Source organism: Corvus moneduloides, chromosome 4, assembly GCF_009650955.1.
Source record: "Corvus moneduloides isolate bCorMon1 chromosome 4, bCorMon1.pri, whole genome shotgun sequence".
Classification (NCBI taxonomy): Eukaryota; Metazoa; Chordata; class Aves; order Passeriformes; family Corvidae; genus Corvus; species Corvus moneduloides.
This window is the reverse complement of record NC_045479.1, coordinates 62,543,762-62,568,237: the sequence shown is the minus strand read 5'-3', so window position 1 is coordinate 62,568,237 and position 24,476 is coordinate 62,543,762. Positions and strand designations below refer to the sequence as shown.

General features: G+C 35.9%; 2 protein-coding genes across 6 annotated transcripts in view; one reads left to right on the top strand and one right to left on the bottom strand.

Annotated features, from left to right (window-relative positions):
- The window catches only part of FBXL13 (F-box and leucine rich repeat protein 13), a 30,349-nt gene extending 19,209 nt beyond the window's left edge, over nucleotides 1–11,140 (bottom strand). The window contains 6 exon segments of the mRNA XM_032107013.1: nucleotides 936–1,098; nucleotides 1,252–1,369; nucleotides 2,002–2,093; nucleotides 9,259–9,336; nucleotides 9,339–9,368; nucleotides 11,131–11,140. Coding sequence (XP_031962904.1) covers nucleotides 936–1,098; nucleotides 1,252–1,369; nucleotides 2,002–2,093; nucleotides 9,259–9,336; nucleotides 9,339–9,368; nucleotides 11,131–11,140 — 491 coding nt within the window.
- Nucleotides 8,087–24,252, top strand: LRRC17 (leucine rich repeat containing 17). 5 transcript variants are annotated; one of them, XM_032105496.1, is made up of 6 exons: nucleotides 8,088–8,315; nucleotides 9,201–9,325; nucleotides 13,322–13,454; nucleotides 16,534–17,408; nucleotides 20,867–21,022; nucleotides 22,292–24,252. In XM_032105496.1, exons 4-6 carry the CDS (start codon nucleotides 16,652–16,654, stop codon nucleotides 22,693–22,695), a joined length of 1,317 nt encoding a protein of 438 aa, XP_031961387.1. In that variant the 5' UTR covers nucleotides 8,088–8,315; nucleotides 9,201–9,325; nucleotides 13,322–13,454; nucleotides 16,534–16,651; the 3' UTR covers nucleotides 22,696–24,252. The 5 variants fall into 5 exon arrangements, with proteins under 5 accessions (XP_031961389.1, XP_031961387.1, XP_031961385.1 ...); XM_032105498.1 differs by lacking the exon at nucleotides 13,322–13,454 and having other exon boundaries at nucleotides 8,087–8,315; nucleotides 22,304–24,252; XM_032105494.1 differs by lacking the exon at nucleotides 13,322–13,454.
- The last annotated feature ends 224 nt before the right edge of the window (nucleotides 24,253–24,476 follow it).

Here is a 24,476-nt window from a genome sequence, read left to right as displayed (position 1 = left end):
GTGCAAACACATTCACAGCCCATGATTTGGCTGACAGACTGGAAAACCCAGCCTGATAAATGTTAAACCAGAAAATGCAGGCAGCTGTCCCACCTACTCAGCTAAACTACCAACATGGTATTGCTCCAGCACTTTTCAGTGCTCCTTCAGGCAATATTACCAGATTTTTATACATCAACAGGCACAAAAAAGTGTTTTTGTTACACTTTAAAGCAGAATCCCTAAAACTTCTCATGGTGTCAGAAACTTTAGGATCAACAGCAATTCCAGCTTCTTTGTATTATTTAATAGGTCTGCTAATCCTGAAATGTTTGTAGGCTTTGCCTTCTCTGTTCTCTCTCATCCTTGATTCCATCACTGTGCCACAAAACAGGGATCAAATGTGCAGCTTTGAAACTACTTTCGTCTTTGTTTCTACTTATACATAACACACCTTAAGTGGAAAACAAGGTTTTACATAAAATATATTCTTCCTCATAACATACATTACAATGTTTTCTTGGTAATTGTAAAATTTGGCAGTTTTATTTATATCTTAGTATTAGACATTTATAAAGTATTACTTCAATATTTACAAAATTAAACAATATCCAAGTTTCAAGAGAATTGTGACAATGGAATTGTCTTCAGTTATCATATTCTTCTTCTTCATAGTCACATTCCAGCACTATAATATGCCATGGCTATTAAGTGATACTACATCTACAGCTAATTTTTTTGCTTGGAGTAATAATGAACGGATTTTTAAAAACATGATACAGGAACAAAAAACTGTATGTATAAAATATTTTTCAAAATATTAAGATAGCTACACTTACATTATAAGAATTTCCTTTTTAAAAATGAAAGATGTGTTAACAGAACTTACTAAAAGTATAATTAACTTTACTACAATCCCTTGGCAATGGTTACAGAAATCTGATGTGATCTAGTACCTTGTGCAGTCTGCCATATTCAGTACAAGGATATGCTTCAATGATGAAGTCATCTTAAGACCAGGTTCTGTAATCTTCTGGCAATCAGCTACATGAATGTGCCTGATGTATGGGCAGCAGTTACTCATCAACTTGAAACTTAGATCAGTAATTTGGTTATTCTCTGTTGAAATATTTAAGGTTCAAGTTGCACATCTGACATACATTAAGGGCATGATCCAAATACCCACTGAAATCAGCTGAAAGATTTATTCCAAATTATCTGAATGAATTTAAAAATACATTATACTAACAATTATTTGATCATTATAGTAACCTTCAATGCTGACCTTCAAAAGTTTACATTCAGCAAGGGTTTTCAAAGATGTGCCTGAAAATTTTGGAGAGTCAAGCAAGACAACAGACATTATCTGTTGGCATTTCTCAACCTGAGCCTTTGAAGAGAAAAGGTGAAATAAAACTTTCATATCCTTATGCTGTCAAGTAAAATATAATCACCATATGTTCTCCATATAAGACCAAAATATGGTCAAATTTCAAACAAATAGTTATAATCCATTTAACAGTAATTTCCAGTGAGCCAGCGGCACATAAACCACTGAAATTCTCCATATAATTATTATGCTTGGGAGCAAAAGGAAAAGGAAGAAGTACCTGGAGACATGAATTATGGCAGACACCTGAGACAGTGATCTAGTTAACAATCTCTTTTGCAGAAGCCTGGAAGGGTTTTTTTGATGGGCAAAATCAGTAGCAGAATGCTGTTCCCATATATTATATTTGTTCTAAAACTGAAAAAAATGAAATGCTCTCATTTATAAACTGGAAGATCATAATTCAGATATACCAATGAAAAAGGAAGACAAGACAACCAAAATTTTCTGAAAGTGACCGCAAGTGAGAAAGACTTACAAGCATAATTAGATAATAGTTGAAAAAAAATTGCTTTGGGGAGAACTTTTCCTCTTAAATTGGTTCTTACTTCTTTAAAGTAATTTGAGAGGATAGCTCAGTTCCAACACCAGAAAGTCTCTCAAAAAATACAGGTTTATTTTCAGTTTCTAACTTAAATACATCTGTCTGTAAGAGTTAACATTCTGCTGATTAGCAAATCTTGAATCAAATTGCAGCCATTGGCAGTATTTCTGAAGACATCAGCTCAAATTTACACAAGAAATTAAATATTTATGTCTTAGTAAGCCTAACAAAAACAATACAGGGAAAGTTTGACATCTTTTCAATACTATAACATCTTGTCACGCCTAGATGCTCACTAAAACAAGAAATGCATTAATCTCGCTAAAAGAAGAACAGATCCATGAGGTATGCATATTATTCTGAAATTTGAACAGCATAATCCAAAGGATCTGTTAAAAAAATGTGTCCTCTAGCCAAGCAAGAGTCAGGTTCAACATTTTCTACAGCTGACACCATTTATGGAAGTACCAATGAATATTACTGTCTTATTATTCTACCTTTGTTTTCCCAGCCTTATGATTTATTCACCTATGGTAGATGCCGAGATTCAGTTTGAAGCAAGCTCTGAATGTAATAAACTATGTTCATTGTTTCTTTCCAGGTCCACAGTAAAATATGTGTTAAATTCAGAGGGGGTACAAGGAAAGGTCCTCTGCAATCACAATAATATCGAACTCTTCTACAGAATCCTGCATGCAGGACCACAACAACTATGCATACTCTAACAGTGCAACATTCAGTGAAATTACAAATGGACAGATGGATCTGTCAATTCAGTTTATTGCTTTTATCATTCCTCTGAGACAATTCTTTAATTGCTTAAATTCAAAAGATGTCAGTTAGGCATACAAAGTGTTTCTTTTGACGTATAAATGCTTTGTAAACAACAGTTTCTTTTTAGCTTCTACAGAAAACATAGATGTGAACCATTCCTCCCCATGAAGTAGTCCCCCCCATATTTGCATGTAGAGAGCTCACTGTTTTCCAGGGTTTTGAAATTGTGTAATAAAACAGTTGATGGTTGAACTTGGTGATCTTAGAGGTCTTTTCCAACCATAATGATTACATGATTCCACACCAGCCGTGCAGCTCAGACCACAGCCCCAGGAATTCATTTGCAAAACACCCACAGAAAGTAGTCTGGCATGTCCTCCTGGGTACCAAATAAGGCCTATGGGGAGAAGAATCCAAAGAAGGAAACTTGTATTATAAATATAGTGGTAGGGATTCTTGCTGTGCCCCACCTCTCCAGCTGCTGCAGAAGCCAGATGTGCTTAGCTACCTTTCCTGAGGGGAGCAGCTGTGTAAGGCACAGGCTTTGTTGTCTGACAGTGGACACCACTAGCAGATAGGGGATCATCCCAGAAAAACTAGCCAGAAACTGAGCAGCAGCTAATCACCCATCACACCTCAGTATGGTAACAATGAACCAGGAAATGCTCCCAGTTCTTGCACTTCCAGCATTTGTAGCATACCTGAGTGGCCCCCACTACTACTTATCAGTGGAAACTAGAATCAAGCCTGCTTTACTTCCATCTTACACTGAGTGAGGAGATTCACACCTTGGGTTTCCGGCTCTTCTTTCTGCAAATTTAACGTTTGGATTCCTTCTGCACATGAAGTTTTTTTAATGGAGTAACTGACTTTAAGTCATAATCAAGGCAGACTGTCTATTCTTTTCTGGCATAATGCCTCATCTTTTAACTTATGCCCAGGTTGGCTTGCTCTTTATTTTCAGGCTGAAGTGGCCTTTTAAACAGATTCTTCGTCAATTGTTTTAAATATTTTTATGTTAAATGTCTTTTCTCTCATTCTCAGGAGACTGTGGCCCTCTTTGCACATTTTCCCTCGTGCAGAGGGATGCCAGCGCTAGAAGGGAACTGGCTTCGTGTCTGTCAAATGTGTTCTTAAAGTGTTTGTGCAGATCTCACAGACAGACAGACAGAATATGGTGTGGCTGATGACACCCACTGGCACTTTTAGCACTATGGATGCAAATAATCTGGTGTGTTTTGAGTTCAGGACAAGTGTAGCATATTTGTTTTTTCTACAGTGCGTCTGTAACAGCCTGCAAAATGAATGAAAACCCTACCATCAAAATAAATGGAGGAAATATTTTACTGGTAATGCATGGTGATATAAATCCCATCAAGTCCCATCCCTCTGACAGCTAGCTGTGTTCAAGGTGGGGTCTGATATAGTGCAGCTGTGTTACCCTGGATCAGGCTCCTCCAGGAACAGCTATACTCTAAGAAACAGATGAAGAAAAAAGAGCAGAATCTTGTGAGGTTGCAGGGGAGGCTGCAGAGAGGGATTGCACAGAAAGAACCATCTCGCAATCACAAGACGGTCAGAGCATGTAGAGCCTATTGGTGCATTCTAGGCTGTCACACCACCTCCAACTGAGACGTGTCTGTTGGACAAAAGGACACTGTGACTTTGGGAATGTGATTGATGTGGATAACACATCAGTGAGGATCTGCAGATAGTACTGCAGACCTCATCATCAGCATGGATAGGTTGAATTTGTCCACCCCAAATGATTGCAAAACTAGCAGGTGCAGCGTAGGGCTACTATGGCAAAGGCAATCAATCATCTTTTCTACTGGTAGTGATCACCAGAAGATAAAATGTCAGTGGGGAAAGATGTGTGCTAGTTCTCAGGACAGAACATGAAATTCAGTTGTCCAGATTGTAGTTTTGTACTCCATACCATATTGGTATATGCAATGTGGGATAAAATACTCCTGTCGTTGTTTCCTCAGCCCAAAATCTTCAGTACATATGAAAGGGAGCAGCTTAATGGTGAATATCACATAAGCAGCTGCCCAAGGGAGGTATTGGGAAATCTATACTTTCTGCTGGTCAAGAAGCACCAATTGTTTTAGCACGGCATGACCAAGTCATTCAAGCAAGAGTTTACCTAACCCTGCAACAGGCCTCTTGCTTGTCGGCTCTCAAGCAGCACAGCAACAGAAAAATTATGAATCCTGGGATCTCTGTATAGCAAAGAGCAACAAAGATCCCAAGATGGGTCTGAATCACCTCTGGAGACCTCTCCCACTCTCTAATTGCTATATAGATATATTAAGTTAATTTTCTAGGCACTATCTTATCTTAGATGCCTAAAATAAAGTGAAATTCCCATTCTCCAAAGGAGAGATTGTAGGTAGCAGGTAGTCAGATCAAACTCAGCAATCCTGACAGAAATAGCATCCCCTTTGCTGGAATTCAGTATGGAGTGTATAATGTTAAGTGCAGTCTAAAATACTTTTAATCTCTATCTGGAAAAACACTGTTTGCTTAACATAGACATTTGATACCACAAATAGCAGAAATCTAGTGTTTTCCTCCATGCAAGCCAAACCAAATTATACTGAAGCAGTTAATACCCCTGCACAGATTGTTTCTAATTTCTTTTTCACTTGTACTGGTTTTTGACTTAAAACTGGATAATAGATCTCAGGCATGAGGATGAGAAAGTTCCAGTGTGAAATATGCATTCAGACACAATTAAATAAAATTAATCAACATTTAGATCTTACTGCAATCATATGTATTTCTCTTATTTTCCTTCATCTAGAACAGTAAAATCTTAAATTTCTTTTCTAAGGCCCCTATGGATTCTCTATGAAACTTCAGGCACTCTTGAAGATAAGGTATAGAAATATGAAATTTTATGTACACTTTAGTAAAACAATTGCTTTCTCAACTCAGTTGGAATTTCAGTGTTTAATAGAATGCCTGAAGAGTGAACAGCTTGGCCTGAGAATCAATGTTAGGATACATATGGAGTTTAATACTGTATTCTTGGCCCCAGAGAAGTAAAATCCCACTTAAACCTCATCTTTCAAACCAGTTGTGAGGGAGAATATTTTGAAGGTTATTGCATCTTAGGTCCTACAAAATTCTGCAAAACAGACTTTTCCTGCATGATGCAGTAAAATCATTCTATAAATGTCTTACTTTTCTTGCATATACAGATCACAAGTGAATGCAAAAATAAATTATAAATGTAAATAAAATAAGGTAAACAGTTAAATAAAATTCCTTGTCTGCGGGATTTTTCAGTCTAATATATAAATGACTGACATGGGTTTTTTTCTTGATTGCATAACAGTATACTATGATCTGAAATGAAAGTACAACAAAACAAACATGGAGCAAACCACAGATAAAGATTTGTCCCCATAGATTTAGAAAATAATTGCAGCGAAATTATGAAATGCTTATAAGAATATCAAAGTTCATTTGGTTTAATCTTTCTATAGTTTCTTATTTCCAAAGAATATGAATTTTTATTCAGGGTTTTTTTGCTACACATACACTACTTTACAATTCTGTCTTTCTCCCAGAACCGACTGGATTTGTGGAATCCACCCTGCAAGGGAGAACACCGTCTGCAGCACAGAAGGGAATTTGAAGAAACACTTTTGTGATTCCAGTATTGGCAATACACTTTGAGGGTAAAAATTTGAAAATCAACATTCAGAATTGAGGAAGTACTCTCTGAGGCACATGGTGATGCCTTGAAATGGCTACCTGACAACAGAGGCTACATATGATTAAGAGAATAAAGCGGGTATTTATTTGAAGGGCCTTCAAAGGTGCACCTTGGGAGTCAAAGGCCTCTGAGGGGCTCCACCCAAGATGGACCCTGGGTCATGGGTTTTTCACACTTTTATAAATTTGGTTCATTTGCATATCAGGGTTAATTCTCCAATTATAATTTCAAGTAATGATGTAATTACCCCAAATTTGCTCCCTCTGTCCAGAGGCTCAGTTTACAATGGGACTATCTTTTTTGTATCCTGTCTTTGTCATGAATCATAAAATGAATTGTGACATCCTTTCAGATGTTTGGCACATTACACTGATGGCTTGTCTCCACATGCTATTTTTCTTTTAATTTTCCATTGTCCAAAAAAAGAGCTTATATTAACATATTCCTGAATTAGCATTTTTCTAAAAATAAATAGCAGAGCATGTGTAACTTATACTATTCTTCAGTTACACAAGTTTGTACTCAGTAAATATAAACAATCATCCTCTTCTTCAATAAAAATAAAGAACATAGCTCAGATTCAATCCCCAAGTGATGGCCCCTTTTTTGTTGCTTGATAATGTCCGAAGAAGCCAGAATTTGTCCAAAACGAGAATTCTCCCAATTAAGCTGGAGCGGGGGGAACACCCCGCAGATGTCAAGAAATGAAAGGGATAAATTTATTTTTCCCAGTGGCTTGTGTTCTCTTATCCAGCTGTTGTTACCCACAGCAAGTGACAGACTGCTGTAACACATTTTGGGCATGATATACAATTGCTTTATACCCTTAGGTCTTACCAGTTTTGTGTCTAAAAGCAGAAAATTTTCCACCTATACTTGTTCAGCATCAGAAGCAGAACAAAGATATCTTATGCTTTCTAGGTGGGGCTCTGAGAATGTCAGTGGTGTAATAGGGTACCTTTTGAGCAAGAATCAACAGGATCTCTAGATTTTTATAGAAATACATTGAAATTCATTAATAAAAATATTTACTATCTGTACCATACAGATAAAATCTTAATTACCATGAGTTTGTGCAAAAACTCCCATGCCTACAATTTATCTAGTATTATTACCACATAAGAACATAATATTCAAAGAAAAGATGGCCTTGTTTTATAACAATGGACTCGAAAATGTCTGCTTAATTCTCAGTTTTCTGCCTCTGTTTTAACGAGCTAATTAAATGCCTTGGTCCTTAAGTTGCCAATCACACAACCCTTAACATAATCACCCATTTTTCAGAAGGGCTTTCTAAATAAATATTCAAATCCTGCAGAAGTAGTGGCAATAGAAGAACTCATATAAAAAGAACTGTAATATTAAAACAAAAGAAAAAACCAAGAAACACGAAAAAAACATGAAAAACACACATCCTATATAATATTTTAAGCACAATTTCAATGTTTATAGTATAACTTCTCTACAGTTTTCCAACTAATTCTGAAATGTTAACATTACAAAAGTTCCCTTTGGTTTAGTTCATCCAGTGAGGGGAAAAAAACCTTTTTAAAATCCTTTATCCAACTGTGATGCAATTCGATGTTTTTTTTGGTTTTAAATGTTCACTTAAGTACTTGGTCATAATCATTAAGCACTGTTCCAGTATCCTAAAATGGAGAAAGTTGTGGAATTCCTTTCTGAGCTCTCAAATACACTGGCAAGCAAACCCACGGTCCTCTGGAAAGGGAGGATTGTGGTTTTCCCAGTTTGATGATGATCACTTCTCCCTGACTACTACTGGATCACGCTTTCTAGAGGCAGATCCCTACGGCTCATGATGACACTTCCAAACAAGCAGGAATGATGCTTTCGGGAAACAGAACCAATTACTGGCATTTTGAAAAAGTTACTCAGAGGTAGGTAGTTCTTAACTTTCCTCTAACCTCAGCCCTCATTTCAAATTTCACACTGTCACTGCACAACAATCTCAGCATGATTCTCATAAACAAGAAAACAGACGCTCAGTAGAGAGCAATCAGAACAAGACTGTTGTCCCATCTGCCTCATCCTTTGTTCTGAAAAGGTTTTGTTAGATGGAAAGTTAAACTGTTATATTCCTCAGACTCCATCGCTATCATTTCACATGCATTTTGTTATATGGAGAATCTTCTCAGTATATGAAGAAATTTATGCCTGAGTCTTTACTTAAACATTAGGAGACTTCCATTGTCTTACAATTTGGCATTTCATACTGCTTTTGGAGTATGTTTCAAGGTACAGTATATACTTGAAAGTTTCTAAAACAGTACTGCATTCTAAAACCCTGGTTTTCTGTAGAAGTTTAGTAGGATACTACAATAATCCAAAACATAACTATTTTTAGATTGCAGTTATAAATACCACTTCAATTTATATATTAGACCAATGTAAAACTGTAACAAAAGTTCACTTTTTAATTAACTTCCTTCTCAGGAAATCAACTGTAAATTTGTATTTTTTTCCAGCACAGAGTGGCTTTTATTTTTTTGATATCTTAGTAAATACTGCATTTTTAAAGCTCCAGATATAAACCCCCAACTAATCATAACATACAATTAGTCTATTTATGGCTACAAAAAGCAAGGCTTGTTCTCATTATGCAGTAAGTACTAGCTGTTTATAGATCTGACAGTTTGCTGGAAGTGATCCAAACCTATAGTGCTATTATTCCTTAGTAAAACTTAAACAGCTGTAGTCATGTAATTCAAAACCCTGGAAGGCTGCTGCAGTGCTTGCTCAACTTCAGTATACCATGAATGCAGGATGCTGCCAGTCATATAAAGGATCCTCTGCTTCACATTATGAAAGAAAGACGTGAACTACAAACCTGAACGCAGCCTGGAATTTCCAAACAGATGACCTTGTGACAGGCTTTTCCAGAGTCCAGGTATGGTAAAACTTTGTGAATTTTCTACAGTGAGCTAAACTCACTTACTGTTGTTAACTGGGGAAGCTTTGCAAAAAACCCACAGAAAAACAGAGAGCATTTTTTTACAAGGGCATGATACAGAATCAAAAGAACATAAAATGCCATAGTTAAAGTTTTCTGAAAATTACTGTAAAGAAAAGATGTTCAATATGAAATAGAATTATCTACTTGCTGGAGTTTGAAAGTCCATTCCTTCTGCTGCACTTTTCCCCCTTCTCATTGTGTTGTAAATTACTGGGGAATAGCACTATTGTGCAAGATATTTCACCATATGAAATCAGTAACATTGTAAAGTTATCTCAAGTAAAACTGCAAAAGCATACTTTTTTAACTATTTGGAACTCCTTTGTGCATGCTTTGCAAATATGACTTTTCAGTGTAAGTTTGTTGGACTGCTTTTGCTATTTTTTGCTATTCCAGCACTGCCTGCTGGAAATGAAAACCAGATCTCTATCAAAAGACATTAAAAGCAGAAATGTGTAGTTAAAACTTCTCAAATAATGTAATTATTTTAGAAGAGTACTATTAAAAGAAACTGAAAAAATTGGAAGAGTTACAAAAGGGAATTATCCAAAAGTGAGTCATGCAATTTTAGGTTTTGATCAGTTCTTTTGGAAAACACTTCTTTATACTAAACGTTAGTTAAGAGAAAGCAAATTGTGTAAGTGGAAAATGTTAATCAACAGCACTCCGTAAAATCAAGAATCTATACTCTGAATTTATTTAAATTTCCATCTGCAGGCTTATACCACACTGAAAACTATTCATTTGACTGAACTACATTTCTAACTGGGATAAATAACAATTACCACAAGCACCACAAATGAAAGCATAGAGAAAATCAAAACCTAGAATTAGGACCTTCTGCTCTGGTAGACATTTAGTTGTAGTCATGCAGGTCTGCAAGTCAGCAAAATTAGTCATTTTGAAGAAGATGGGAACTCCCACTGAGGAGCTGACTGCTTAAGGAGTGGCATACTGACTTTTGGAACTGACTTTGTGCTTTCAATATAGAGTGGGGAAACCTGCTAACTTGAACTGAACACAAATGCAAAGAGATAGGAGGAGTAAAAGAATGCTGTTTTTAAAAAATAATACAAAAATATTAAGAAATTAAGTATAAGACTACATTTCACAAAAAAACCTCCAACAATGCGCATTAGAACCAGATATTAGACTATAAAGGTATGTGTTATTTGTGGAGCCTTTTTTTTTAATTGGAAATATTTAATTCATATTAAGTACAGAAGTAAAAGTATCCTTCCTCATAGAAGCCCAAACCTTTTTGCCTTTTAGTGTGATATTCCACAGAAATGAGTGGGGAAAAATAAAACTTGGAGAAGTATATTTCCAAACATATCTGATAAAACAGATACTAAATTAAGAGACTGGGGTAAATACTCTGGTAGGTCTGAGTCTTTTTAATGTATATGTTGCTGCAAGGCTGCATAATTTAAGACACAGGTAAGCATTTCTTACTGCGTTTTGAAGACTGTGATCAAAACCTTATAATAGTTTTGAAGAGAAGCTGATTTCCTTTATTGGCCATATGACCAATTTTTATGATCTGGGAATTTTAACACATGCCTTCTTCTTCCATTTTTAAAGTAACATCTTCTTTAAAACTCAGCAATCACACAGACTACTAAAAATCCTTGTTTGTGTTACAGCTAAATTGTGCAGGAATCCTGTCATACTGGTTTTTCAATTAATTTTGGCATTTGAAATCTCAGGATAGTTTTAAAGAAATCTGACAAACTCACCTTCTGACATTTACTCCTGATGGACAGTATTCATGTCTACCATATGTAACAGAAGTTTTCAGAGGGAAATTTTAGCTGATTATCTCTGTTGTACAATATGGAGGCTAAAATGTTTGTATGGAATAGTATGAGAGAATAAAAAATGACCCCTACACTTCACTAGCTCCTTGCTCCAATAAAGGTTGTCTGATACACCACAGCAAACTTCATGTGCAGCATTATGAAATGCAATACTGCCACCTCTAAGCACTTTGTGTTAGTTACCATAGTACACAGGACCTGTGCTGAGCTAATGCTTTTGGGATTGCCATGTGAAATGTTCATGAAATCTGTCTGCTATCAGATTCTTCATGGGACAGCAACTTTTTTGTACATCCCCATAATCTCAGAAACAATGAGCTTTGCTTTTTGTCTAAAAATCATCAATACAAAGAGTGTAATCTTATGGTTTTAAATCAGAAGCATCACATGTGACTGGGAAAATGTCATATTAACAAGGTACAAAGTAACTGCAAAAGGTATTTTGTCAGTGGAAAATTTTTCTTTGCTATTTACACATCAAAAAAATGATGTTTCAAGCTTCAGCATAAATATATGGAAATCTAAAAAGAACAAAATATCAGCCAACATCGAGAAAACACAGATTATAATAAAAGTAATACAGATGAGGAGATGAGTGGTAGGACTGGAGACACTAATGCAAAACTTTGCCAAAACAAATGTTAGTTATATGAGGATATGGCATTTCAGACTAAGAAAAGCCAAAGTTAAAATGTATTATGCAAACATGTTTCTGAACTTTGTGGGGATGTTGTTGAAAGACATACATCTGTTTTCCTCATAGGAAAGAGAAACAATGTACAGCTATTCTTCAAATCCTTATAGATCTTTGTGATGGCTGCTATTGTGAACAGCATGCCTCTTTTCCTCCATGGCAGCTTTTAATCCAGCAATTCTACCTCCCAGGCAGACTCTGAGTCTCTAGGGATACCTCTGAAACAGGAATGGCAGACTTTTGTAAGTTTGCAAATTCTCTGCCTTCAGCTCACTGATCTTCCAAATAGCAGTTTGGGATATCTCTTTCTTTTACAGTTGTCACACAAGGCCTTGGCTCACACAATGCACCTATCCACAATCCTCTCTTTCAAAAACAAACTTTTAAGAACATATCTAACTTGCAAACTTCTTGCATCATCATGAGGAACTGGACATGCAGAAGAAGTTTTTGGATAGCATTTTCTTTTAAAAGTTTCTGTAAAACTCTGTGCAACACATAAGGGAATCTAGCATATATTTTTAAATAAATTAAAAAGATAAAAGAACTGCTACCTAAGTGAAATGTATGGGGCATTTATTTCATTTTGTATAGCAGACAGAATCCTGCAAATCAGTCAAAAAAGTATTTCTATTACACATGCCTCTAAATTTCCTTCAGGATTAAAAAACCACACTTTCATTTTCTTTTTAATTTTACCTTGTCAATAGTCATAGAGTTCCATTAGTACTATCTCTACACAACAGATTTAAATAGATTTACATAGGCTGAATGATTAAAAAAAAATCCAGAAGTATATTAAAATTATATTTGTATGTAACAAGGTAAAAAACATGAGTAAATATCTTTAAATCATCCCAATATTCATCATCTCAGCCATTTTCTTTGGAAGCCTCAAAGTAGAATACTGAGAGGCATGATGCTACTGTTACTCACTTGAAGTATGGTCATTTAATCATTTTAAAGGATACATACACTATACAGTCCGACAGAACACAAGGGACTTTTCACATGATTGAAGGTTAGTACATGTTTACACATTTTGCTAAACCAAGATTACAGTCAGCCAATCTTGGTATCTAAACCACTGGTGAATTTTCTCCATGAACTCTGGTACATTTCTCTAACCAGTAATATAATATATAATTTACACAATGCTTCCTGTTTAGTTCTACCTTCTAGGTGGAACATTAAACTTGAGTAATTATAAGGCTTCCATGTTTTAGTGACCTGCAGAACATGTATTACTGATATTGTTCCATTCTTATATAATGGGAACAAATCTCCTAGTATGATGAATGTTTTACAGTAAATGTCAATATAATACAAAGGCAAAAAGTAAGTGCTTGTACATGAAAATGTAATAGTTGAGTCTGTGTCTTTTTCCATGTGGTGGTCACCTTTGCCCTACTTCAGTTATCAGGCAAAAGGACAATCCAGATAACTGGAAATCCAGTACCAACCAAACAACCCTAAAATGGAAAGTTTGTGCTTTTGAAATATATTCCTGCAACAAAGGATTTGAGAGAGGAGTTATCAGTAAAAATAGGTATGTAGATGGAGGATAACCATAACCTGGAAGGGAGTGAAGGCACAGGGAGTGTGAGAAAGCTGGGGGGATAGGGATGAGGAAAATCTCTGAAACCTTCCATGCAAAAGCAGTATAAAGGGTTCTATCTCAAGTGTCTGAACACAAATACTTGTAACTTGGGAATCAACCAGCAGGCACCAAAGTCCATGCACAGGTACAGAGCTGTGATTTCACTGTGACTCCAGAGATGCAAAGGGTAGCATACACAACTGAAGGGGTACAATAAAAGGTTCCAGAACATTTAGGAACAACTGCACAAAAAGGTGAGGATGGGCTGTACTCTATGCAAAGTATTGCTTGAATGAATGGAGCTTTGCATTGGAATAGGTGACAAGTCAATCAAGAGCTTATTTGTAATGATTATAAGCTAGACCTATGAGTATTACATTGTGGTAGGTATCTGCTGCAGACTGCTTGATCTGCTCAGTCAAGAAGAGATGGTGGGTGAAACCTTTGGGCAGCTGAAGGAAGCCTTACTCTTGCCTATCTTGGTTACTCATGAGAGACTTTAGTCACTCATATCTGCTGCCAGAAAATATGGCTGGGCATGAACAATCCTGGAGACTTCTAGAGAATGTTGAAGACAATTTCTTGATCCAGCTGACTGACAAGTGGTCTCGGGAATGTGTTCTTCAACATGTCAAGGAATGTGAACTTGAGTGAATGTGAACTTGAATGAACTTGAGTGGCTTTGGTTACTGCAGCCATGAAAATGAGAAGTTCAAAATCCATACAGAAGAAAATTGGACAAACGGTAGAAGAAAAAACCCTGAACTTGCTAGCAGATTTTGACTAGTTAAGAGATCTGTTTAATAGGATCTCGTGGTAGGCAGCCCTGGAGGGCAAAGGGGCCCAGGAAAAGTGGTTAATCTTCAAGGACAAGCTACTCAATTACTTTTTTCCATCAGTTTTTACAGCTGAGGCTTGTCTAAAGGCTTCTCAGGTGCCTGGCTGGAGCCTGTGAGCAGAGTCTGTGAGAGTGAAGCAATACCCCCATCACAGAAGAAGTTAATGTCAGGGAGCACCTGAGGAAATGGGATGAGACAGGGTGCATCCAAGAAGAAGAAAGCTGTCTCTTGTCATTGAGAGGCTTCACTCATTTTTGAAAGGTCATGACGGTCAGAGGAGATTTCTAATGACTGGAAGATGGGAAATACCACATCCATTTTCAGGAAATGGAAGAAGATCTGAGAAACTACAGGCCAGTCAGCTTCATCTGAGTCCCTGGGAAGGTTATGTAGCAAATCCTCTGTGAAGCCCTGTCCAAGCACACAAAGGATGAAAAAGTGACAGCAAACAGCCAGCATGAGCCTATCAAGGGCAAAGCATTCCTCACTAATTTGATAGTTTGCTATGATAAAATTACTAGATCTATTGATAAAGGGAAAAAACCAGCCCTTGCACCACTGGTTTGGCTATCCCAAATCATTTTTGTTTGAAGTTCTTAAGCTGCATTTTACCTATGGTAATTTTTAAAAGCTTGTGTGTAAATATTGGTGTGTTTCTGGGCTAGAACATCGGATTAACACTTCACTACAAAGTGACTACAAATGACACCAAATTTTTTTTTTATATGCTTAACATTAGAAATAGCCCATAAATGGATGAATCTATTAAGAAACATAATTTCTGAACAAAATATTAATGTTATTCTTTGATTTATTGTAAGAAAAATTTGCATATAACATTGCCTTTTCTAAGAAATTATTAATTAAAGCAAATTCAAACACTGTTTTTCCATCAAGGAAGAGCGATGAAAAAGCATTAATTAATGGAAGCGAGATAAAACTAAAAATGTTAAACTGAGAAAAAACGGACAAATATATAATGGTGACTGCATTCTTAGACACCTTTCAAATTAAAGCTCTTAAAAACACCAAGAAATTTAGTGAGACACTTTTAGAGCCCAAGTGGGCTACTGAAGGAATAAATGAAGTTGTAAACAACACAGGATTAAAATGTATTGTTGTTGACAACTCCAAGCTCACAATAACAACAAAACCCTCCTCCCAGACTGGTGAAGTTTTGAAGCCTGTTTATCAAATTTAATTGAGACTGAATATATCATTTTGCTCTGGTACTGGAGAAAACCAATGACAACTTCATGGTTCCTTCATTGAATCCTACTAAACTCCATTTTCAAAGTACTTAAGAACACAAGTCTCTACTTTTTTATCAGAAAGATTTGCTGCCCAAATAACCACAGAATTTGAAAAAATTTTTGTTCCTGGTATAAATTAGAATTAATACAAAAAGTTTGTAGTTCATATATTTAATCCCTGGCATTCACAGATAAAATTAAGTCTTGCAAGTTTTTTAATTCACCTAAAAAAAACCAAAACCAAACAACAAACTCCACACCCAAAACAAAACGAAATACCCCAACCAAATTCAAAAACCTATCACATTAAAGGTGAACAGTTGAAATTCTCAGTGTATGACATAAATGTAAGAATTCCTCATACAGGTTCAGTCCGTCTGGGCCAATATCCTGAACCCATGGTCACAGCAGATTACTGAGATGAAAGCACAAAATCCCAAAAACTGGGGTGAACAGTCCTGAGAAAATGACTTGAAAACAAGCCCACCCTTGAGGGCAAATTAAAACTGGGAGTTTGATGGACACTGGATGGCTTTCCCCAGTCTGACTGTGTATGTGTTCCTGTTGTTCAGCACTCAAGAAGTAGGAAAAGACCAGCTTCAAACTCCTCATCTGAGCTCAGCTTCCAAGATTAACTTAAATACTAAAAGGTCCAGCCTGATGCTGTTTTCCTGAACACATGAGAATCTCCTAACAACTATTAGTGAGAAATTGTCCATATAGTTTCCCATGTTTAATCAAAACAAAAAACAGTAGACCAGAGTCAATAAAAACTAACAAACAAACAAATAAAAAGAGATAGGACCTTAAATCTTCAAAGTATTTGTGAAGTTCCAAGTAGTGTGATGACTGAGTACTTGACTGCATATTATATACAAGCCTCCATGAAAATTCCCATTTCATCTGTTCTAATCTTTTACTTTTCTTCCAACACAGGGATCCCACACACTGCAGCTGTGCCTCCTCAGACCTGTACAACACTGATTTTGACTATCGAAAAATTTCAACTGTTCCAGCTGTCACAGAAAATAACTGGGGCCAGCTGAATGTCAGGATGCAAGTAGTTACTATTATATTACTACTTCTTCTTTGTAATACATCTGACTGTAGGAGGACAAGGAATAGGAGTTTGAGAAACAATGAAAGGGAAAACGTCTTAAGGAGAGCATCTAGCACTGTTAAGCGCAATGCCCGAGGCCTAACATGTGATATTTACACTTACCTTCATGAGAAATACCTAGATTGTCAGGAAAGAAAATTGGTTTTTGTGGCACCTGATTGGCCAGAGGATACAAAACATATGCTGCTAGCAAGAAACAGGATTCGTAAGTTGAAGAATAATATGTTCTCCAAGTACAAAGTATTGAAAACGCTGGATTTACAACAGAATGACATATCAAAAATTGAGAGCGAGGCTTTTTATGGTTTGGATAAACTTACCACACTCTTACTTCAGCATAACCAAATTAAGATTTTATCTGAGGAGATTTTTATTTATACGCCCAGTTTAAACTACCTACGTCTTTATGATAATCCCTGGCATTGCAGCTGTGAACTAGAAACCCTTGTTACAATGCTACAGGTTCCAACAAACAGGAATTTGGGAAATTATGCCAAATGTGTGCACCCAATAGAACTGAAAAATCAAAAGCTAAAGCAGATAAAAGCTGATCAGCTATGTAGTGAAGAGGACAGGCAGGACCCCAAAAACATAAAACGGGAGAAGCCTGAACCTGTCAAACCAGAATTTGATTCCTCTTTGTGCCACATGTATGTGTTTCCCATGCCAACTCTGAACTGCAAAAGAAAAGGTTTGTATCTGTCATTATAACTGAATTAATGATTTTAATATTCTATTTATTTAATCCTTACTACATTTATTCACACATTATTTACTGCAAATGAATGTAGTACTAGTACTTGCTTTACTTAAACTGATACTGTTAATTGGTTTTCTCTTGTAACTACCAGCAATAAGTAGGAATACTTTCTGCATTTTATCTCTGCTCTGCAGCCCAAATTCCACAGATAATCCTTAGTGCTCTAATGTAAGTATCTAACAGAAATCAACAGGAATAAAAACTAAGCATATTACTTAAGTTACTAGTCTGATTGTACAACTGTAAACATACGAATCAGTCAAATTACAGCTGTGCTGAAACTGTTGAACTGATCAAGAAAAGCACAGAGTGTCTTTTCTTTCTTCCATTGTACAAACACAAAGATAGCAATAACTTTGTCAGAAGCGAGTTGTGAAGCAGAACTGGAGCAGCCAGCTCTGTTTTCAATGCCCAAAGGAACCCGACTGCAAAGGAAAGCCTCTGCATTTTCACATTTGCTGTGCAAGATTTCTTCTAATAAGGAAAGAAATTGTATGTTTGTGTTCATGAAGAAATACCTCCTCTGTGTTCTTCCTCCCAGCACCCAGCAAACAATTCAAAGTTGAAGGGACTTCAAGAAATGTTTTTCAGACACTTGGATCCATTCCATCCCTAAATCTTTCTCAGGCCCCTAAGAGCCACAGTTAAGCCTTAAGGGTAAACCAGATGGGGCATATATCAACACAAAAGTGCACATTTATTTGTGCTTTATATTTCCCATATTTTATCCCACGATGAAACAAAGCAAACAACAAAACAATTCAGAAGAGAATCATTCTTTAACATAACAATTCTGAAACAAGAAGCATTGCTTGAAGCAGCCAACATTTTGAGACCTTTTCCCAATTTTAGTGGAGTTTAGCCTGGAATACCAGATCACAGCAGTATGTTTTTTCAGCTGAACTTTTATTTGATTTAAGAGTAACTTGATTTTGAATAAAAACCTCACTATGCCCCTACTCTTGCACTTTTATGCCAGAGACAAGCTCAAAATTCAGTATAAGGAGATAATATCTAAATATCAAGGATTCATTATTTCAGTATTTGATTACATAGTTTATCTATGTATGTCATAAAAATGGTCTATGTTCTTTACTTTTAAAGTTAAATTCCTTTCCTGTCCCTCTGGCTCAATTTTCTCTTTCTTTTACCATGCAACTACTACATCTTTTTTATTAATTATTTATGCTGCTTTACCTGCTAACATCTACTATTTTTTAAATATTGACCTATCTTACCTTTCCTTGTACATAGGATCTTAATTATTAGATTATATGTTATGATCTTAATTATCCTTCATCGGGTCTTAATTATATCACTATTACTTTATGTCTCCAGTAAACTGTTATTGAACAAAACCCAGCCATAAATTATAATCCTTATATAAGCAAAGACTGACTTTACAGCTCTCCCCACTCAGTGGTATCAAATAGATGAGCTGAATACAGAAACACACTCATATATTTTTCTGGCAAGAAAAATGTTACTTTTTTCTCTAAGTTCATAGAAACATTCAGTGTCGTCTGATCTTCATGGGAGTTTCAAAGGAGTTTATGGTATTTAAAAATATGGTTTATTGTCTTTAATACTAATAATGGAGGAATAAAGTTATTTCAATCTCTACACGAGCACACTAGAGAGTACAGGGACTCCCTCCTTCAGGTCAAGAACTAAGTATTATCAAACCAGAACTTCCTGCATGCCTAGCATGGACACTTGAGTACGCTTCAATACTTTTTTGGAAGTACCAGATCTACTGTGCATATGCTTGACAGCTGGATGCAGCTATCCCATTGATATTTGGTATTTCTGAACATATGGTAATCTTTGATGAAAGCATCGTACTTACTGTCTTTGTATATGAATATTGTACAGCGGATGCACAATTTCACTGGAATTTTCATCAGAAATAGGAATGTAATGCACACAAAATCCAGGGAAAACACAAACATTGCTCTAAATCTGTGTGGACAAGAAATCAGAGTAGAAAAAAAAGTGCATCAGTTGCTAAACCAGTAAGATGACATGAAAAGCTGCAATCCATTATTCCTTTACAATGGAGGGAACAGAATGACAAGCACTCTACCACTACTAAGTATGTCTAAAGAGGTATGACAACAGGTCAGGAGCCTTCAGTTTATGTCAGAAAGGTCAGGAAAGAAACATCTTAAAAATACATTTATCCATGTGTATGTTCTCTTTTTTTTGAATAATTTACTTACTTCTCATCAGACCAGCCAGACCTTGTAGTACTCCAGAATGAAATACTCTATGCCCTTGATTCTGTTTTACAAAAAAAAAAAAGGCAAAAAAAAAAATGGAAACAAAAGGAGTTTGTTTGCTTTTCTGCAAAGAACTTGTATTTGCAAGGACAGTTGAAAAAAAATCTGCTTTCTAGTACTGCCAAACATCTCTAAATTCAAGCATTATTTGCATTCATTTGGTAATAAATAGGCCCTGAAACTTTGACATCTGCAGAAGCAGGAAGCAATCCAACCACAGCAGGCTGGAGTAGTTACAATATTGATGTTTTTGTAATATCAAAGCTGTGCTCATAATCAGATATAAGGCAGGAAGACTCTTATATGTTGCTTTAGTCTCAAAAATCCCTGATTCACTAGACATCTTCAGAACTTCAGAAGTACAATGACCACAGAGATTCCAGCTCAGATCCAGAAACTACTTGCTTTCATTCAAAGACAGTCAAACAAGAGATACTGCTCATTTTCTTGGAATGACAGTGCAGGATTAGAACACTCATTCTACAAATATAATAACCCTGGAGATTAGGTTTATTAACATTACTCTGACAGGGTTCAAACCACAGTCTGCACTTCTCAAGCATGGGCCCTTGCTACTGTTCTTTCTGAAGCTCTTTTGCAGGGAACACTGTAAGGATACGAACACTGATGACTGAGAGGTCCTTGGCTACTTTGGAAATCCCAGTGATACATGTAGGAGAGAGAAGCAGACAGAATGCCACTCTGCTGCCTGGATGGTTTTTTATATAGTTACTCTGGTTTCTTTTCTTTACACAATCAGGCCCTTCACACACATTCTTTATTAGTATAGTATCTTCACTACTTACCCTATCCCTGTGAGAACAAATGGTCTAGTTCTACTAAAATAAAAACATAAAACACTGAAAGAAGCTTTACTATAAGCACTAATGAAGAGAAAATTTCCACATGAACTGTAAAGGTACAAGTAAAGAAACAATGAAATTCAGAAATTAAAAAAACATGGTGGCACTAGTAGAAGGGATAAAAGGGAAAGAAAACAAGAAACATTGTTAGACTGACAATACTCTGTCTGGCATGTAACTGTGATACCTAAACAGTAAGAATAATCTAAAGCTGATACAAGTTATGTCTTTTTCATTTTCTAAGATTTAAAGAAGGTTCCAGGTAACATACCTCCAGATATAGCTAAACTTGATTTGTCCAACAACAAAATTAGACAGCTACGAGCCAAGGAGTTTGAAGATGTCAGTGAACTGAAGATATTAAATCTAAACAGTAATGGAATAGCATACATTGATCCTGGTAAGATTAATTTTAAATATCCATTAAAAATTCTCTTTTATTAATTATAAACTTTGATACTGTCTCTATCAGATATAAATGGGGGGGGGGCATGATTTAAAAATCTAGAAGTTGGTCCAAATTTTACCTTTCATGCCATACAATTAATTCATAGAAGTTTGCACTGAAATATATTCATCATGAAAATCAGTAGAGAAAGACACATTTCAGCTGCCCTTTCTTAACACTAAACTAACCAAGTACAAAAGCTAATTCTGGAACCTGAAGGCTAACAGTTTTCCAAAATGCTAAGTAGTTAAATGATTTTTTAAGTATCTTTGATACATCTAAGAAAATATGTCACATGATGAGGCTACTTTTCAATTGTATTGGACAATAAAATAACAGACAAACCAAAAGGATTTAAACTCTTTTTGGTTAAAAATCACTACATATAATTGCTTTGAAGTTATATTTTATTAGAACTCAAGTATCCTTATTGGCAATTTGCTTATAGCCTATATGTATTTGGGTTTTAATTATAAAAGCAGACATAAGCTGGGGGAAGAGAGAGAGAGGGAAAGTGTATCAAGCATAAGAAGCCTTATCTAGTACCGTCTTGGCAATTAAACAGCATCAGAAAGTGGTAATATTAGTAAAATGGTACTTAAGAGGTTTAACATTACAGAGTTGAATTATTTAAATTAAGACTTCTGCCATTAAATGAAATAGTATCCTTGCAAAAAGTAGGAACTGCCCTCTGAAATGAAACTCACAAGCATTATTATGCATCTCCATGTGTACTGTGTTCCAAATCTTAAAATATTAATTTAAATTTAAAGGTTCTATACATGCACATAAACACATATATGCATAAAAAAACAACTGGCCCTGCACATTGTCTAATATTAAGTTTCCATATTCCTACTTCTGTACCATGACAATAACAGTAGGATTCAATAAGCAAATCAGGCATTCATCCACCTCCATTGTCTCTGTTCTACACTCAGGCAGACCCATGAAGTGTTTTACAGCTTTACCAGCACTACCACTCCCCTAATATTTCTCACTTCTGAAGGAACATGCCATATTTCAAAGTTCGGTGTTTGAGAAGTCCTTTTGTAGCCTTTAGACAAAAAAAAAAAAAAAAAAAAAAAAGCAGCAATAGCTGTATAATTATAAAGATGTTTTTCCTGTTGTAGATATGCATATTTTTCCTGTCACAGATATGAATGTTTTTTTTCCAAGTTATCTTTATAAGGTACCAGTAACTATTTTTCTATTGACCAGCTGCTTTTTCAGGCCTCAATAACTTAGAGGAGCTGGATCTATCAAACAACAGCTTGCAGAATTTTGAATATGGAGTACTGGAAGATCTTTACTTTCTGAAAATACTGTGGCTGAGAGAGAATCCTTGGAGATGTGATTACAACATTCATTATCTTTTCTACTGGCTGAAGCATCACTACAACGTTCACTACAATGGCCTAGAATGCAAAATGCCTGAGGAATACAAAGGATGGTCTGTTGGAAAATATGTTCGAAGCTATTATGAGGAATGCCCAAAAGACAAGCTTCCCATTTATCCAGAAACTTTTGATCTGGACAAAGATGATGAGGAATGGGAAAGACACAAAGAGCAAACGGTTCAAACAGTAAAGAAGCATGGTGTAATTGTCACTGTGATAGGCTAATAAGGGAACTCTTTTCCTTAGTACATTTAAATATTTGATACTTTGAAAAAGAAAAACATGCTGTTTACATTTTTTCTAATTATACTGTTGGTTTGTAGGACTATCTGCCTACAAAGATGTCTGTTTATTGCAGATAATAACTACAGAATGACATTAGTTCTACAGCATCCTTCATCAAGCAATTGTTTTTGACAATTTGTTCTGGACGCTCTTGTGAAATATTTTGGCAAATATTTGAAACTATACAGTAGAAATCGATAGACACAAATGTACATAATATGGTGGGGAGGAGCCGTCTTATGTATGAACACAGTTTATGTGTTCACACAGAAATAGCTGCAGGATTGTGACCAAGACACATTTTTCTTGAATGTATTGACAGTTCTTTGTATCTATCAGTTTCTTGAAATATTCCCAGAAAACATTTCTAAGATTTTTGTATTGACTTCCTGTTGTTTTATTGTAGACCAAAAAAAAAACACCTTAAGACTAACCTTAAATACAATTCTAGAAAAAGAGGAATGGCAGTTGTTATACTAACTAGGATTCAAACACAGAAGGTGGGTTCTACTTGTTGATTTACCAGTGTTCCTGCTATGTCTTGAATGAATAACTCAGCCCCTGCCTCTTCCTTACCTGATCTGCCTTAAAATGATAAGTAGCCAAGACATGGTTGGTTCCAGATCCAGCTCCACATGTTTATAATTGCCTTGTTTGGTTTCTGAGGCAGGCAGAGCTGAAATCTTTCCAGGAAGAATTTTATGTTGTTGTATCAGTTTGACACAGATTACATGCCATCACTTCTAGATGACAAGGATCATGTGAAGGATGCTGTAGTCTGCATCCAGCACATCAGTGCCCACCCAAACTGAAGTAAGTATGCTTCTGAGAGCTCAGAAGCATGGGACATTCTCTAAGCTCACTCTTCTCTCAGCTCGTTTGTGAAATGCACGTTACAGCACCTCCTTATCAAACAACTATGTGTTTGATATGTGAATATGCATTGATTGAAACCTGTGATCATACTAATATTACAGAAACAGAGCAATACAAATGCCTCAGCTAAGTAGATGATATCTCTAAAGATAAAATTCCTTGCTACATAATATACTTAGATCACTATGAAATCCCTAAGTGTGGGGTAGAAATTCAGGGCCAAATCTTTAAATTTCTCTTGGCTATCATGGAATAAGTTCTGGAAAACTCCAGGGAGAAAGTTTGATCCTTTAAAGATCTGGAGACAATTATGGTGTTTGTGCATTCCTCTGGTGCTTTAACCACCCGTCCCAAAGATCATGCTTTTTGTTTTACAAGACAAAGCACTCAGTGCTTTAGTGCTAACATGAAATAAAAGAACAGCATAAAGGAAAAAATCAGGAGATATTAAGGGTGGTAGGAATGCCAAAGAATCTCAAAGCAAACACAACCTTTTATTAATTGCCTTCCTTCATGTCCTCCATTATTCATGTGCTTTCCTGACAAACTGGATAATTTAGCCATTTCTTCCACAATATCCTTCAAAAACTTTATAGCAAAAATATAATGGTATCTGACTCATCCTTGTTCCTGGAAATATCTTAAGCATTATCTTAACTATTAAAGGTTAATCCTGAAAAGATGGAACAGAGAGGAAAATCCCATTTGCCAGTAGCATTCACTAAATAGGGCACATCTGGAAACTTAAAAGTGCTGAAAGTAAAAAAAAAAAGCCTGTCACAAATAGTAGCCAGTATAAAGTGAAGTTGTCCTCCTTCTCTCAAATTGTGGAGGATTATTTCAAT